At 41.2% G+C, this 13,905-nt stretch overlaps 2 protein-coding genes and 1 long non-coding RNA gene across 7 annotated transcripts in view; 1 reads left to right on the top strand and 2 right to left on the bottom strand.

The window, feature by feature from the left end:
• The window catches only part of cep350 (centrosomal protein 350), a 37,139-nt gene extending 24,016 nt beyond the window's left edge, over window positions 1-13,123 (top strand). For all 5 annotated transcript variants that reach the window (XM_046048805.1, XM_046048808.1, XM_046048807.1 and 2 more), the window contains 11 exons: window positions 3,132-3,376; window positions 3,532-3,731; window positions 4,035-4,185; window positions 4,735-4,895; window positions 5,015-5,148; window positions 5,257-5,318; window positions 5,431-7,244; window positions 7,705-8,229; window positions 8,709-8,855; window positions 9,175-9,297; window positions 9,753-13,123. In XM_046048805.1, the coding sequence (XP_045904761.1) occupies window positions 3,132-3,376; window positions 3,532-3,731; window positions 4,035-4,185; window positions 4,735-4,895; window positions 5,015-5,148; window positions 5,257-5,318; window positions 5,431-7,244; window positions 7,705-8,229; window positions 8,709-8,855; window positions 9,175-9,297; window positions 9,753-9,920 (3,730 nt within the window). In that variant the 3' untranslated portion in view covers window positions 9,921-13,123. The remainder of the gene's footprint in view (window positions 1-3,131; window positions 3,377-3,531; window positions 3,732-4,034; window positions 4,186-4,734; window positions 4,896-5,014; window positions 5,149-5,256; window positions 5,319-5,430; window positions 7,245-7,704; window positions 8,230-8,708; window positions 8,856-9,174; window positions 9,298-9,752) is intronic.
• The window catches only part of faf1 (Fas (TNFRSF6) associated factor 1), a 1,021,784-nt gene that overhangs the window by 412,098 nt on the left and 595,781 nt on the right, over window positions 1-13,905 (bottom strand). The window lies entirely within an intron of this gene.
• LOC123970687 lies at window positions 338-925 on the bottom strand. The gene is made up of 2 exons (XR_006825036.1): window positions 791-925; window positions 338-500 (listed from the first exon to the last, which is right to left on the bottom strand). It is a non-coding gene; the product is annotated as an uncharacterized LOC123970687 (long non-coding RNA).

Raw genomic sequence — 13,905 nt, 5'->3', positions numbered from 1 at the left:
ATAGGGTCTTTACCTTAACTGGCAACTAACTTAATTAAAACTAATCAGTGCATGCCATCTTTTTTTTTTTCTGTTTTAAAGCGCCCTGGATATGTGAATGTGTGGATGTGAAGATAAGCATGCTCCATGTTGTTCTCCCTCTAAACTAGACATGAATCCACATCCTGCCCCCTTAACTTCGGATTTGTACAACCTACAAGTATCTCGTTGTAGGATCTGTACGAGGTGAACCGCAGATTATATTAAACTGTCTTAAATGTTTGTAACACTATGTAATCTTAATACTGCAACTTTGAAATACAGAGACGTAACTATTTTCAAAATAAGACCAAACAGAGGTTGTGCATTCCATCATTTTTATTACACCCATGACGTCTTGTGTTGACATGTGCTTTGAGTTCCTGTTGGTCCTCCAAGGTTTTAGACTTGGCTAACAGCTTTGGTCAGGTGATTGTAGAGCCTCTTGTGACCGGGTAGCTCCAACAAGTTGGTTTTTTGTTCTGGGGTTTAGGATTTATAACTTGGCTATAAATCACAGGCCAATCTTCCATGCAGTTCAAGCTAGGTCTAGATTTGTTTAAATGTATACTAGCAACACAATTTTGCTTGTGATCCTGTTAATTTTAATACATTATGAAGTTGAAATTCATTCATTCATTAGGTTTAGATCACAGCAAATATAACGATTAAGAAGATCCTAACATAAAACTGTTTACATATTTGTGTCTGGTCATGCATTTAATGGCTTGCTTGCTATTGTCTTTTTTCATAAACTATCAAAGTCTCTTACCTTCCCTCTGTCGTTCTCCATTACCGTGTACTGCTGTTGATCATTGCCAAAGCAAATGTATTCAGCTTGACAAAACACACTAACAAAGTTGTTTTCAATTCATCTAAGGCTGTAACTGTTACCTCGCACTGTAATAATATTATTATATCAGGGTTATATTAATATTTTTTAACCCCCTTCATAAACAAGTTTGGCAGTGATCATACCTTCAACCAACCCCCACCCATGATGCCCACATGCTAATTTAAATGTTCCCATTCTTCCAAAACATTTAAAAGTAAACATTTTCTAACAGAAACTTGACAGACTGACACCACATTTGCTCATATCACTCTTGTCTCTCCCTTTTTCTCTACTTGTCTTTTCTCAACATTTCGTGTGTGTGTGTGTGTGTGTGTGTGTGTGTTTTTTTTTTTTTTGTTTTTTTTTTCCGTACCCATGTTTGTGTGTGACTCTGTTGACTTGGTCTGTTGCGTGCTTGTGTGTTGTAGACACTGTTCTCCTGTCCACTACTTCTTCTCTGTGTTCACGGCCCACCACTGGGCCTCCCTCAGTGTCTGTCTTCCCAACCTCCACCCTAAATTCCAGCTCTTTATCTACAACCAGTTGGTCAGGTACTGTACAGTGCTCTCTACCTCTTCCCCAGCACCTCCACCTAGCCTTGCCCTCCCCTGGCCCACCCCACCCCACCCCACCCCATGGAACATGCTTGTATTCATCCACTGGCACTGGGACCTTGTAGGGGTGGGGCGGTGAATGATGAGTGCTTGGATGTGTTGGTTTGTTTTTTGTATTTCCAAGATTGGATTGGTCAGAGGGACGGGGGAGTTTGAGTGAAAACTTGAAGAGTGCCCAAGGAAAGCTGCCTGGCTAAAAATAAGCTAACCTTTTGACAACTTAATTTTTATTTCAATAGGATTTTTTTTGCCATTATTTTGGATTAATCAGTTGGACACTTTCTTGCCATTAGTGTGTGTATTAAAGCACAGTGGTTGTAGAGTGATTTTAAACAAAAAAACAAAAACAAAGTGGAAACATTGAGAATTTCAGAAGTGAGATAAATTCAGTTTTGTGAAGCTTAAAGGTTATGTTTATTTTAATAGGAGCCTTCCTTGTTGAATGGGAATCTCAGGCTGAACACTGGGATTTCGCTGATTTCTGTGGTGTTTTAACTTGTGACTCTTCCCCTATTTCTTTCATGCGTCTTGAATGAATGCTGTAGCGCATCTCTCTTCATATTGTGGCTGCTGGTTGGTCAGCTCCAGCCAGCTCAGTCATTGATACGAAACGTTTTCAGATGAAACCACACTATGACATGAAAGTGAATGCATTTTGTAGAGAACAGACCGGAGATGGAGTGGTCTATCTCTTTAATGAGCCCAGTAAATCTTAACTAGCCCTCTTTATTAGGTAACTGTTGCATAGGATGAGATAATAAGTACAGATGGCCATTGGCTATAATAGAGTTTGGGAAGGCACTAAAAGAACCCCCAGTCTGGTTCTTCAGTATCTGGCCTGTCATCAGTTTACATTAGGTCAAGAGAAAGGCCTCTAAATTAGATCAAGGCTAAATAATACTGCACTGTAATGGCACCCATAGCTGTGGGAGACCACATTACACAACAGCTATACCTGACTGAACTTTATTTTAGGCTTGGAAATGTATGTATAAGACCCAGTGTTAGCGTAAGGATTTTAGAATCACAAATTCTGTTGGCTTTGAAAGACACTGTCACCTTTGCATTTAAGTCTCAATGGCCTCATTGGTCAGGGGAGCACAGGTGTTTGAGGTGTGCGCGACTGCTACCAATCGGCTTTCAACCCCTGGGTTTCAGTCTGATGCATGAATCTCACATCTTCACTTATATTTTTCCGCCCCACTTTTCTCCTGATTGACATGTCATCACTTCATGCTTGTCTATTTGATGGGTGCTTGTCCACTTCTTTATATGGATGATTATTCCAGAAAAAAAAAAAACAAGTAAAGCATGTAGTGTTTTGGTGTGTGTGTGTGTGTGTGTTTGCTTCGCTGAGTGTTGAACAGGAGGTTTGAGGTGAGTTTGCGGTGATAACCGGAGATCCAGGGGATTTTGGGTCTGCTTGCTTCTGCGATGTCATGTTTTGAAATTCCTAATGCTAAATGTCTTTGTTTTACTTCTTTTTACTCCCTCATCACTGCCACCTCACCTTATCCCTCACCACCCATCATCTTCCCGTCTCTTCCCACATTTTTCCATTTCTTCACCCTTCTTCTCACAATCATCTTCAATCTCTTCCCTCAACTCTTTCCTCATCTCCATTCTCTTTTTTCCCCATTCGTTCTTACCACCCCCTTCCCCAGGTTCCTCACAAAGCGAGAGCAGCAACTGATGCAAAGGCGTCACCATGCCGAGGAGTTGCTGCAGTGGAAACAGCGACTGGACCAGGAGGAAGCAGAGGTCCGTAGGATGGAAAAGGAAGCCCTGGCTGTATGGGACAGACAGACACCTCGGGACAAGGACATAGCAGAGAGTCAGAAGAAGGAGGTCGCCTCTATTAGCCCCAGTCACCATCAAAGCTCAGAGCCCAGAACTGACAGTGAGAAAGGTGAAGCAACAGGATCCTTTAAGCCAGCTTTATAGTCAAAACCAATACGGAAGCAGAGGGAAATATTTGACGCATCTTACAGTTTAGGAATAAGGTTAAAAATGAATCTGGACAAACAAAGGTGACTTCATGTTTATCTGTTGTACATGTTTCAGAGTATGTCAGTGAGGGTGACTGTTCCTTGGTGACACCTGAGTCCAGTATACACACAGAGGGACTGGTGTCCCAGCAGCCAGGAAGCCCATCTTCAGTACAGCCTGTGTCGATCCATGAAACACCTTTGGCCTCCGTCCAGACCATGCCTGCAGATTACACCCAGGAGTTCACATCAGCTTCCCAGTCACCTAGTAGACAAGTACATATAAATGTGGTTTTCTTTCCTTGTTGTAGTTCAGTAATGATACCATCTCTTTGATGGTAGCTGAGTTCATTTTAGCCCCTCCAAAACTGACCTCACAAAAATTCAGTTTATAAGCTGTTTGGGTTATTTGTAGTCTATTATTGAACTATTGAAAATGCTCTCTTTATATTGTGTAAGAAATCTGCAACCTATTTGTTGGTTTACTGTACATTTAAAATATTAAGTCCATCTGACTGTGTTGTTATATCCTGAAGTAATATTCTTTTCTCTTCCCCTCCTCCTCCTCCTCCTGTTTAGTCTCCCCAGTCTCCATTCAAAGGCAGCCACAGCCCTGCAGCCTTTCCTTCAGACGGCAGCAGCAAAACCAAGATGCAGCTTCGCTCCTCCTCCCGGACCGCCAACCAGGCCCACACTCAGCCAAGTGACTCCCCCATGGCCACACAGACTGGTGAGTTACCGAATGACTCAACACACATACACTGAATATGTAACGTTTTTTTGAGTGTATAATAAGTTCCTGGTAGTTCCCAGAGAAGGTAGAACGGGGAAAGTGGAGAGAGTGGACATAATGCAGCTATATTGCTGGCACTGTGTAGTCAGGCATAATGTGATGCTGCCAGGAATACATTATGCAAGCACTTCCCTGATACCTAACCTGCTTAGCTGTGTGATAGGAGGAGAGAACACTTGCACTTAGTTATCCTACAAGCAAAGACTTTTTTGCTGGCCTGGAACTGTAGCTCAATGTGTTTTATTCATTGTCAGGGCACTGTTTAAACCTTTAATCCTTGTAATTCTGTTTGTTCATTGCGTGCAAGCCAAAGCAACATGTAGAAAAATTGACGTAATACATTCTTGGTAAAGAAAATGTATACTAATCTCCAAAGACTTAGGTTTGCGTTTGAGCAGCCTCAAAGTTGGATTACCCTTTGCTAATCAGAGGTCTGGCACTGGTCTCACATTCTAACTGTGATTTATCATCTACATTTGCCTTCAGAACCCATTTCAGACCAGAGTGACATAGAGAGCCGAATCAAGGCCCTGAAGGAAGAACTCAGAAAACGAAAGTTTATGGCCTACCAGCTGAAGAAAGAGCAGAAGAAGAGGCACAAGGAGCGCCTTAAGGCACAGGAGGCCAGCCTATTGAAGCAGCTGGAGGTGTGTGTGTGTGTGTGTGTGTCACTCACATTATGTACTGTGAGATTGTGTACATATATATATATACACTGTACGCATTTCTTCATACCTTAACCGTTATTTTCCCGTTTTACTTTCAGAGCTATGACAACTTCATCGAGAAAACTAAGGCAGAACTCAACAAGGAGCCTGACTCAACACCTGATACGAAGTCCCAGATAATAGATTCCACCTTGATCGCAGAGCAGTCTAGTATTAAACCACCTGCTGACAGGTACCCAAAACAGCTGTAAACAGGACACTCTGGTGCAAACATATCTTGTACTGTAATATGAGTTTGAAAAGATTGGTGTTCAATTAAAAACAAATTCCTCTTTCTCAGGTCTGAAACCAGCAAAATCTCTGACTCTGAAAGAACACGGATTGATGGTTCATTAGATCACAGTGAGTGATTATACTCATCATAACTAGTATATACATTAAGTACAGTATTTATTTAAAATGTGTTTTGACATAGATGTTTTAATAATAATGTGACCCTTTCCTATTATGACAGATGCCCTTCCTCCACCTGATCATAGTAGATCAACATCAGTGCCTGAAGAATTGTCTGATGAAGACCCACCGACAGTCACTCCAACCCCAGTACATGGCAGCCCAGAGTGTCTCACCTCAGGGCAGAGGAGCCGCCTGTCCACAGTGGATCTTTTAATACCTTCCTCTAAGGAAGGCCAGGCACAGATGATTGAGCCTGGGGATGAGAACAGTGTGTCTTACCAAAGATCTGACATTCAAGAAGAGCTGGAAGTAGAAGTAAACTCCACGTTAGAGGATCGACATTCTGAACGTCTTCTCAAGCTAGAGAAGGAAGACAGACTTGACTCCCAGGAGAAGTTGTCTACATCCAAACATATTTCCTCTTCCATGAGTGAAGAACATCGATATTCTCCATCTGTTAGCTTAGAACAAGATAAACAAATAAAGCCAAGGGAAACCTCTGAAGCTGAGGAAGCTGTAAAACCCAATATTATTGACTTCTCTTTAAAGAACGGGTCACTTAAAAAGGATGTTGAGGTGTCTTCTCCCATAGCTGATGGCTATCATGATGACTTTGAGTCATCAGTAGATTCTTCACCCAGGGAGGAGCATCACAGTTACAAGCCAGCCTCTCAAATCTCAGTTCCTGATGAGATCAAGGGCTCAACAAAGGACTCACCTAGCAGATCCATACCATATGACAGCCAGGATGAGGAGGTAGAAGAGGAAATAGCTGAAGAACCGAGTCACCATTCAGGGATTAGTGGAGATAGCCACCAATCTGGAAGACTGCTAGATCTTCATAACCAAACAGACTACTCCAAACATGACGAGGACCTTGTTAATTCCAACCACTCACTACCCATCTCTCCTTTGCAGACCCCTCTCTCTCCTGTTGTAGATGAAATGCCAAGCTTTAACATCGGAGATCGGGTTCTTGTCGGTGGTGTCCAGCCTGGCACTCTGAGATTCAAAGGTCTGACCAGCTTTGCTAATGGCTTCTGGGCTGGTGTGGAGTTAGACAAGTCTGAGGGCAGCAACAACGGCACTTATGATGAGGTGGTATACTTTGAGTGTAATGAGAGCCACGGTATCTTTGCTCCTCCAGACAAGATCACACACCTGCCAGACAAGTTTGAGTTCTACACAGACACCACGGAGGATGAGGACTCATTCTTTGATGATCTGTCGGGTAAAGGCGGGGATAAACATAAAACAGAGGAGAACAAATCCCAAAAACAAGGAAATATGAAGAGTAAAAATGAACAAACCTCTCGTGAGGTCTATGGGCCTGGAGATAAAACCGTTACGGATGAGTCTGTTTACAAAAACCAGGCCCCACTGAAGGCCGTGTCCCACCTCAATTCACAGCATTACAAAGAATCCAAGCTTCCCATTTCTAATGGCAACATCGGGGACATCATTTTGGATTTTGAAGATGCACCAACCACCCTCCTCATCTCTGACTTGAACAAGAGTAAGATTACTACCCTTGTTGAGAGAGAAGACGTAGACTCACAACAACAGTTTACTCCTGTGGATCTTTCCACAGGTATCAGAGATGATAAGGATGAACAGAAGGACAAAGACCTACTGGACACATTTGCAGATAAGCTCCTCAACAACTTTTTGAAAGACACTGTGAAGCAGTTTGCTGAGATTAAAAAGGCTAAAGAGCAAAAGATAGAAGCTGCCAATCAGATGAATGGAGTCCCGTTAGGCGAAAATGTTAAAGAAGAATGGTTCTCTTCAGTGGAGCAAAAAGATTACCTACCCTTCTTCCTACCTGCAGAAAAAGAGGAGCTGTCTTCTCCTGAGCTGTGTAACCGACCGGTGAGTGTATATTTCTGATTCTTTAGTAATATGTTAAGAAAAAGTGAAGATAAAGACGTGTTAATTAAAAGGTCACAATCGGTGAGAAAAAACCTTGTGATAGTGATGTACATGATTGAACCGTGGAATCTTTATTGTGGGGAAACATTAGCAATGACAAACAGTACTTGTTGTTCTGACCTGGGGAACCCTCGTTTTTGGTATGTGTTCAGCCAAAGTCCAACTTCATGTTGACAGACTGAATTTGGCACTCCTTGCTGAAAACCTTTTGTGTCAGAAACATCAGTATGAATACCCTTAAAGGCTAGGTCAAAAGTGTAAAAACATGATTTAAAATAGGACCTGTTCTGTCACGGTGTGGTTTAACAATCATATTTATGGAAGGTTCTAATCTGGAAGAACCAGAAAAGGCTGGAACCAGGCATGAAATTCACATTTTCCTGTATTTCTTTCACAATAGGAGAGTCCAGTGTTGGGGGCCAGCGGTCAAGAGGAGCTTGCCAAGCGACTAGCAGAGCTGGAACTGAGCCGTGAACTGCTGGATGAGCTAGGTGACGATCAGGACTGGTTTGATGAGGACTTTGGCCTCAGCTCCCGCCGAGAACAGCAGAGACTCAAACAAAAACAGATAGAAGAAGAGGCAGGGCTAGGGAGGTCTGGCTCATCAGCTGGAGCAGCCCTGGGGGGGCTGGTTTCATCACCAGGTGGGGAACCGCAAATAAAGACTCCACCTAGACCTGAGCTACCGCTCCCCCTGCCCCCCAAACTACCTGAGCAGCCTGCCATGGTGGTGCCCCACTCGGCCACAGAGGTGGAGAAGATGGTCCACGCTGCCACTCAGGAGATCTGGGAGAGCTGTGGCCTGGGGAAGGAGGGAGCCCCGACCCTTGCACAACTGCCAAACCCCAAACCTTCACAAGAGTACCTGGGTAAAGAGGCCAGCAGCCAGGACCAGGAGGCCCTCTGCATCTGCAGCTACAGAAAGGTGAAAAAGAGAAATTACAAAACAGCAAAAAAGAAGTCTGTATAACACAGACCAACCAAACAGATAGCAAAAAAGTTGCATGTGTATTGTAAAACCACAAAACAAAGAAGAGAAGCATCCATGACATCCTTTTCATGCCCCTACCAACCACGAAGACAGCCTTTAGTCTGAGAGAGTTCGCTGAGGTTAAATGCCAAGCGAGTTCCCATTATTCAGCAGATTCCTCTTGGAGTAGCATCTTTTAGCTATTTCAGTTGGACTTCGGACTCCCGCTCCAGACATTGCCTCAATTGGTCAGATTATTCACTTTGAATGCAAATACTAGAGCTGTTGAGCAGTAAATATTATTTTGACATGTTATCTCACACATTTACGTTCGCCTAACATGGGATTTCTCAGCCTGAGAGACCTATTTACTATAACATACACATACATTACACATTCAAGCGCACATATTTGATCACTCTGTTATTCCCTAGGCTGTGTATGACCTGACATGGGAGATGCTTCAGGAGATCTATGCTGAGGACCCAAATGCTGATCAGCCTCAGTGGGTCAGACCACGTCGGGTCAAGTCCTCCTTCTTCCACAGAGTAAAAACACCAGGGGACATCACCAAAGTCCAGGTACAGTTCTGCAGGACAGTCGTCACCAACAGAAAGAGACGCTACATTTATGTGTCTGAAAAGCACCCACCTTAGCTTACTACTAACCATGTGTTTTAATTCTAATTGCCTTACCTTAAAGGGAACTAGGTTTGTAGAATAAATTTGGACCGTCAGCGGTTTGTTTCTTATCTCCCAAAGTGACTGGAAGTGTAAACAGACTTCACAATGTGGCTTTGTTAATTCACTTTGGTAGTTCATTTGAAATGCAGTGTAATACTTTATACACACGTGATGATGTGGTTTGTTTTGTTTTTATGTTTTTTACGTTGTGTCACAGGAATTCATCACAGCAGAAGTACTGAAAATGTACGGCCTGACAAAAGATCAGAACCAGAAGACTGACTGGCAAAAGATGCTGAAATTTGGCAAAAAGAAGCGGGACAGAGTCGATCACATACTGGTAGGTCCCAAAATTTAGAGAAAGTTTTCTTTTTTACACACACACACACACACACACACACACACACACACACACACACACACACACACACACACACACACACACACACACACACACACACACACACATGTGCAACCTGATGTGGGAGTTTTCTTTCAAATAATATCAAAACCTTTTAGTTTATTTCCTCTAGATGGCACCAGCAGTTTTATAAAATGGTCATATTTCAAATTTTTGAGACATGAAGATGTTAAGATTACAGCATTTAATGCTTTATCAATTTATATGAAGTAGACCTTTATCTGGTGGGGGAAAAACAGTATAGTTCCCTCCGATTAGCCCCCTTACATGGTAGTTTTTAGCATAAAACTGAAAGTTGACATTTACATTTTCAGTCATGAAATTCTTCCACTTGACTCAGTTAGTCTCAATAGTTGACCTTGTTTGTTTCCCAGGTTCAGGAACTCCATGAGGAGGAGGCCCAGTGGGTCAACTATGACGAGGACGAGCTGTTTGTTAAGATGCAGCTGGCAGACAGCATCTTTGATGCTTTGCTGAAGGACACTGCAAACGTGCTGACGCTAATCTATGACAAGAGGGCCAAAAGAGACACCCTCTCCTGACAGCTTTCCTGCTTAGATTTTAAACTACAACCTCTATCTCAATCCCAGTCTTTCCTCTCCCCAGCGAACTCCAGCCAACCTACCGCCTCTCGGTCTTCCACCAGCTGATGTGCCAACAGCAACCCTCAGATGCCTTCAGTCCCAGCATTACCTCTCAGCTAAACAACTCCTACTTGTTTCTGTTATAATTCTACACACAAAACGCCTTTTGAGCAATCCAGCCTTCTTAAACCTTACCACCATCTAGTCTCAGTGCTCACCTCCTGGACTGGTCCTTTTATAAATGCAAGTTGCAGAAAGAGTAGATGTTTTGATAGGATTTGTTTGAATTTAAAGTCCATTGATGCTGCTAATTTGATTGCTCCATATGGGACTGTAATATACAATCTACCTGAAACAAAAGTAGGTTGTTATATTTTGTATTGGATCTTAAAGTAAATATATATATATATATATGGATTCAAAAATTGTAATAGAGTAGTAGATAAAGAATATACAGCGCAGTCCATAAGTGGTTTGACAGTGACACACTATTGTGTTGGCTTTGTAATCCAGTACATTGAAATTAAACAAAGACTATGAGGTTAAACATTTAGCTTTGGGTTTTTCATCCATATTGGGTGATCAGTTTTCAGGTCTCTAAACCTGTCTTAAATTAAAGAACTAGCTGAAGCCTATGGCCCACAGTTAGACTGAGGTCAGGTTGCTGTTTGGCCCTTGTTAGCTCATCTCATATGTTTACTATAATTTTTGGAAGACTATCTATAGAAAAAATCCAAGACTGTTTATCCAATATGGATATGAACAAACCCCCTTAAAGCTGTGAGTCAGCAACTTTATAACCATTGTTGAAGTTTAAATCCAATGTGCTGAAAGAGAGCTAAAACACATGAAATGAGTCACTGATCAAATGTTGTCACACTGCGCTATATTGAAATGTCACTGAGATCAGATATTGTATGAGATAATTTGCCTCCATAATTATTGTATTTATTGTGTGAAAATATTTGATTAGAGGAGTAAGGAACATTTTGAATTGTAAATGATCTTGTCAAGATATACAGAGCAGATTTTAACATCTAATGAAATCGTAAAAAGCACAAACAGAAATGTGAATGTGAACATGGCAATATATTATGTAGGAGGTTTAAGGAATGCTATTGAAACCAGAAAAAAAGAACATGGAGGGGAGGGGAGGGGGGTTTAATATTTAGTGTTAGTAATTAATTCAAACTGTTATGTATGTATGAATGAATTGTTGCCACAACTGTTCAGTGTGTCAACACAAGTCCCACTTTCATAGTATGTTAATATTTTGGCGCAGACACTGTGATCTCATACAAACAGCAAAGAAAATGCTTGTCCAATGATTTGCAGTTTATTACTTTATTTTGTGCTGTAACTTTTGAACCCCATTCAACATTGTTTTCCGCTATTTATTTTTTCACAGTTTTTATTATTTTGTGTTAGCGTTTGGGGGAAAAACGTGTCCATCAACGCCATGTTCAAAAATCAAGTAATATTACTATCTATGCTGGTGTTTTTTTAAGATTTAATTCGGTCAAACACACTACGTACTCAAAACAGACATAATGCAAGTGGGCCAGAAAAGGCCTGACTTGATATTTTTAGAATCGCGTCATAGGGCAGTACTGAAATGCTGGATTTGAGCCTTACTTATCCTACAGTCATTTTACTTTCTATGACCTGAGAGAACACCACTTTCTTTTTCATCTGCCCTGGTAAAGGTTGCTAGCTGAACATTTGCCAAAAAAACATCTAGTTGTGTAGCAGCATGATTACGTGCTCCACTTGCTGCTGTGAAACATTGGCTTCATAGCAATAAGCAAGTTCAGACTAGCCGTCTGAATGTAGCCCAGCGATGTGGAGGTCTTTATCAACATTCAGTTCAAGTGCCTCTTTAAGTTGAGTTTTGGATTTATAACTCTCAACATCCTTTGGACCTATTTTCTTTGAATGTCTCTTTGAACTGATGATTTTTAAATGGCCGCTCTTCCTTCTAACCGGTTTGCCAATACTTCAGTTTCTGCCTTATCAATCTTTCTGTATTGAAGCAGAGATTAGGAAGTGTTTTTTGTTGTTGTTTTTGTTTTTGTTTTTTAAACCTTCTGTTTTTCCTGTGCCTCTGCCTGAGGAAATGTTTGTAAAGGAATCGCTGACTCACCCTAAATGTCACCTGCTTCTTGTCCACGTCAGCCCTGCCTCTGTGCATATAGACACAGTTGAGTCATTGATAAACTGTATCAGGAACTAGTTTGTGGACACACACACAGTGGCTCCAGCACACAGGCTGCACAGTGGGAGTCATAGAGCTGATGAGGCTGAGCACGTAGGACTGTATCCAAGGGCTTATTTGGGTCCTCACTGTCAGCACCGCTTTGATCCAACAAACTGTACAAAGTCATTGTGGCATGTGTGACAGAGCTAGTTAATGTTCACTGACTGTTTGGAGCTAAAGTGACCTTAAACTGAGTACTTAGTCTTTTTTTCTACCGTCAACGTTTTAAGAGTTGCTAAGGTGTATGTTAAAACTGTAAATCATATAATGTAGAAAAAGACCAAAAACATTTGACACCAGTCTCTCCATGCTGTATGACTTGTATGTCTGGTCTGTAGGCATATGTAACTGTAATGGTGATATGATTAGTACCTTAGAAACACTTTCTGCAAGGCTTTATTGCAACCCCCCTTGGATTGTCCTCTTGAATTGATTGTATGTGGGAGGAAGTTCCCCTTCTGTAACTATGCAGTACTTGGTCTTATGCATTGCTTGTATATGTATCCGGATCACATAGCTTAGACTTCTGCCCTAGTCTGTAGATTTAAAAACACCTTCAAGATGCTTGAAGCTGTTTGGTGTAGGGTGGAGTTGATTGGAACTTGAGTTTAGCACAAAAGATTTGATCATCAGATGAACCCAGTCAGACTAGATTTCCCTTTTCATCTTTTGAAATGTTTATGAATATTTATAATAATGTGCTATGAGTGCGCGTCAGGTGCACTTGAAGACTTCTTTTATGGGTGTAAATATACTGTTATCCAATCTGAACCACTGTTACTGTAACCTGAACGATTGTTGTAAAAATGAACACTGTTTACTTTGCAAATATGTGCGTAGTATATATTTGTTAACTAAATGAACTTTGAAATTGTAAATAAAGCTTTCATTGTTTCTAAAGGAATGCTGCCTTGAAATGTGTTCTGGTTTAATTTAGAGGATGTAGTCGTTACCTCACAGTGTTGCTGCAGCGCTGACAGCATCCCAATGAATGTCCTAATGTTTTAGGTGTGTGACCGAAGGCACGTCTCGAGATTTGTATGCTCGTTTCCTCAGAAGTGCAAATCTAGGATGACACTCCTTTAAACGATAGAGGTTTGAAGCCTGTTACTACTAAACTGATTGACTGCAGCAGGCCTGTAGCAACCATTGCGGTTTAATGCTTATATGGTTATTCACAAATTTCACAGGTTTGGGTCACAGCTGAAGGAACATACACATCACAGGTTTGATATTTATTAGTTTAAAAATCTTAAAATGTGACTAGACAGAAACTACTAATGAAAACTGTGCAGCGATGAACTTTACAGAATATATTAAGTTGAATGTGTGGACTTTTAAAACAGCATTTTTAAAAAAACATTTTAAACATTTCTTAGGTGGATGGGTTGTGCTGGAAAGATTTGGACTCATCACCTATAACGTTTAGTATTTTTTTTAAATCCTGGCGAAGGCCCTGATTCGCAGGTCTTTAAATACAAATACATGGTCCAAGATAAGATTTGTTTACATCGAAAATGTGTCTTAAATTTTGTCAGAAATATCAGATAAGAAATACAATAGCTTATTTTTCATCTAAAAGTCACAATCTTCAAATACTGTAGGTGAATATACCTGTAACTTTTACACATTAAAATGACCAGCTTTTTCTCTTGGGACTTGGAGTGAATGGAGTTGGCTATGATG

Source organism: Micropterus dolomieu, linkage group LG05 (assembly GCF_021292245.1).
Source record: "Micropterus dolomieu isolate WLL.071019.BEF.003 ecotype Adirondacks linkage group LG05, ASM2129224v1, whole genome shotgun sequence".
Classification (NCBI taxonomy): Eukaryota; Metazoa; Chordata; class Actinopteri; order Centrarchiformes; family Centrarchidae; genus Micropterus; species Micropterus dolomieu.
The sequence above is the reverse complement of the archived record's forward strand: the minus strand, read 5'-3'. Positions and strand labels throughout refer to the sequence as shown.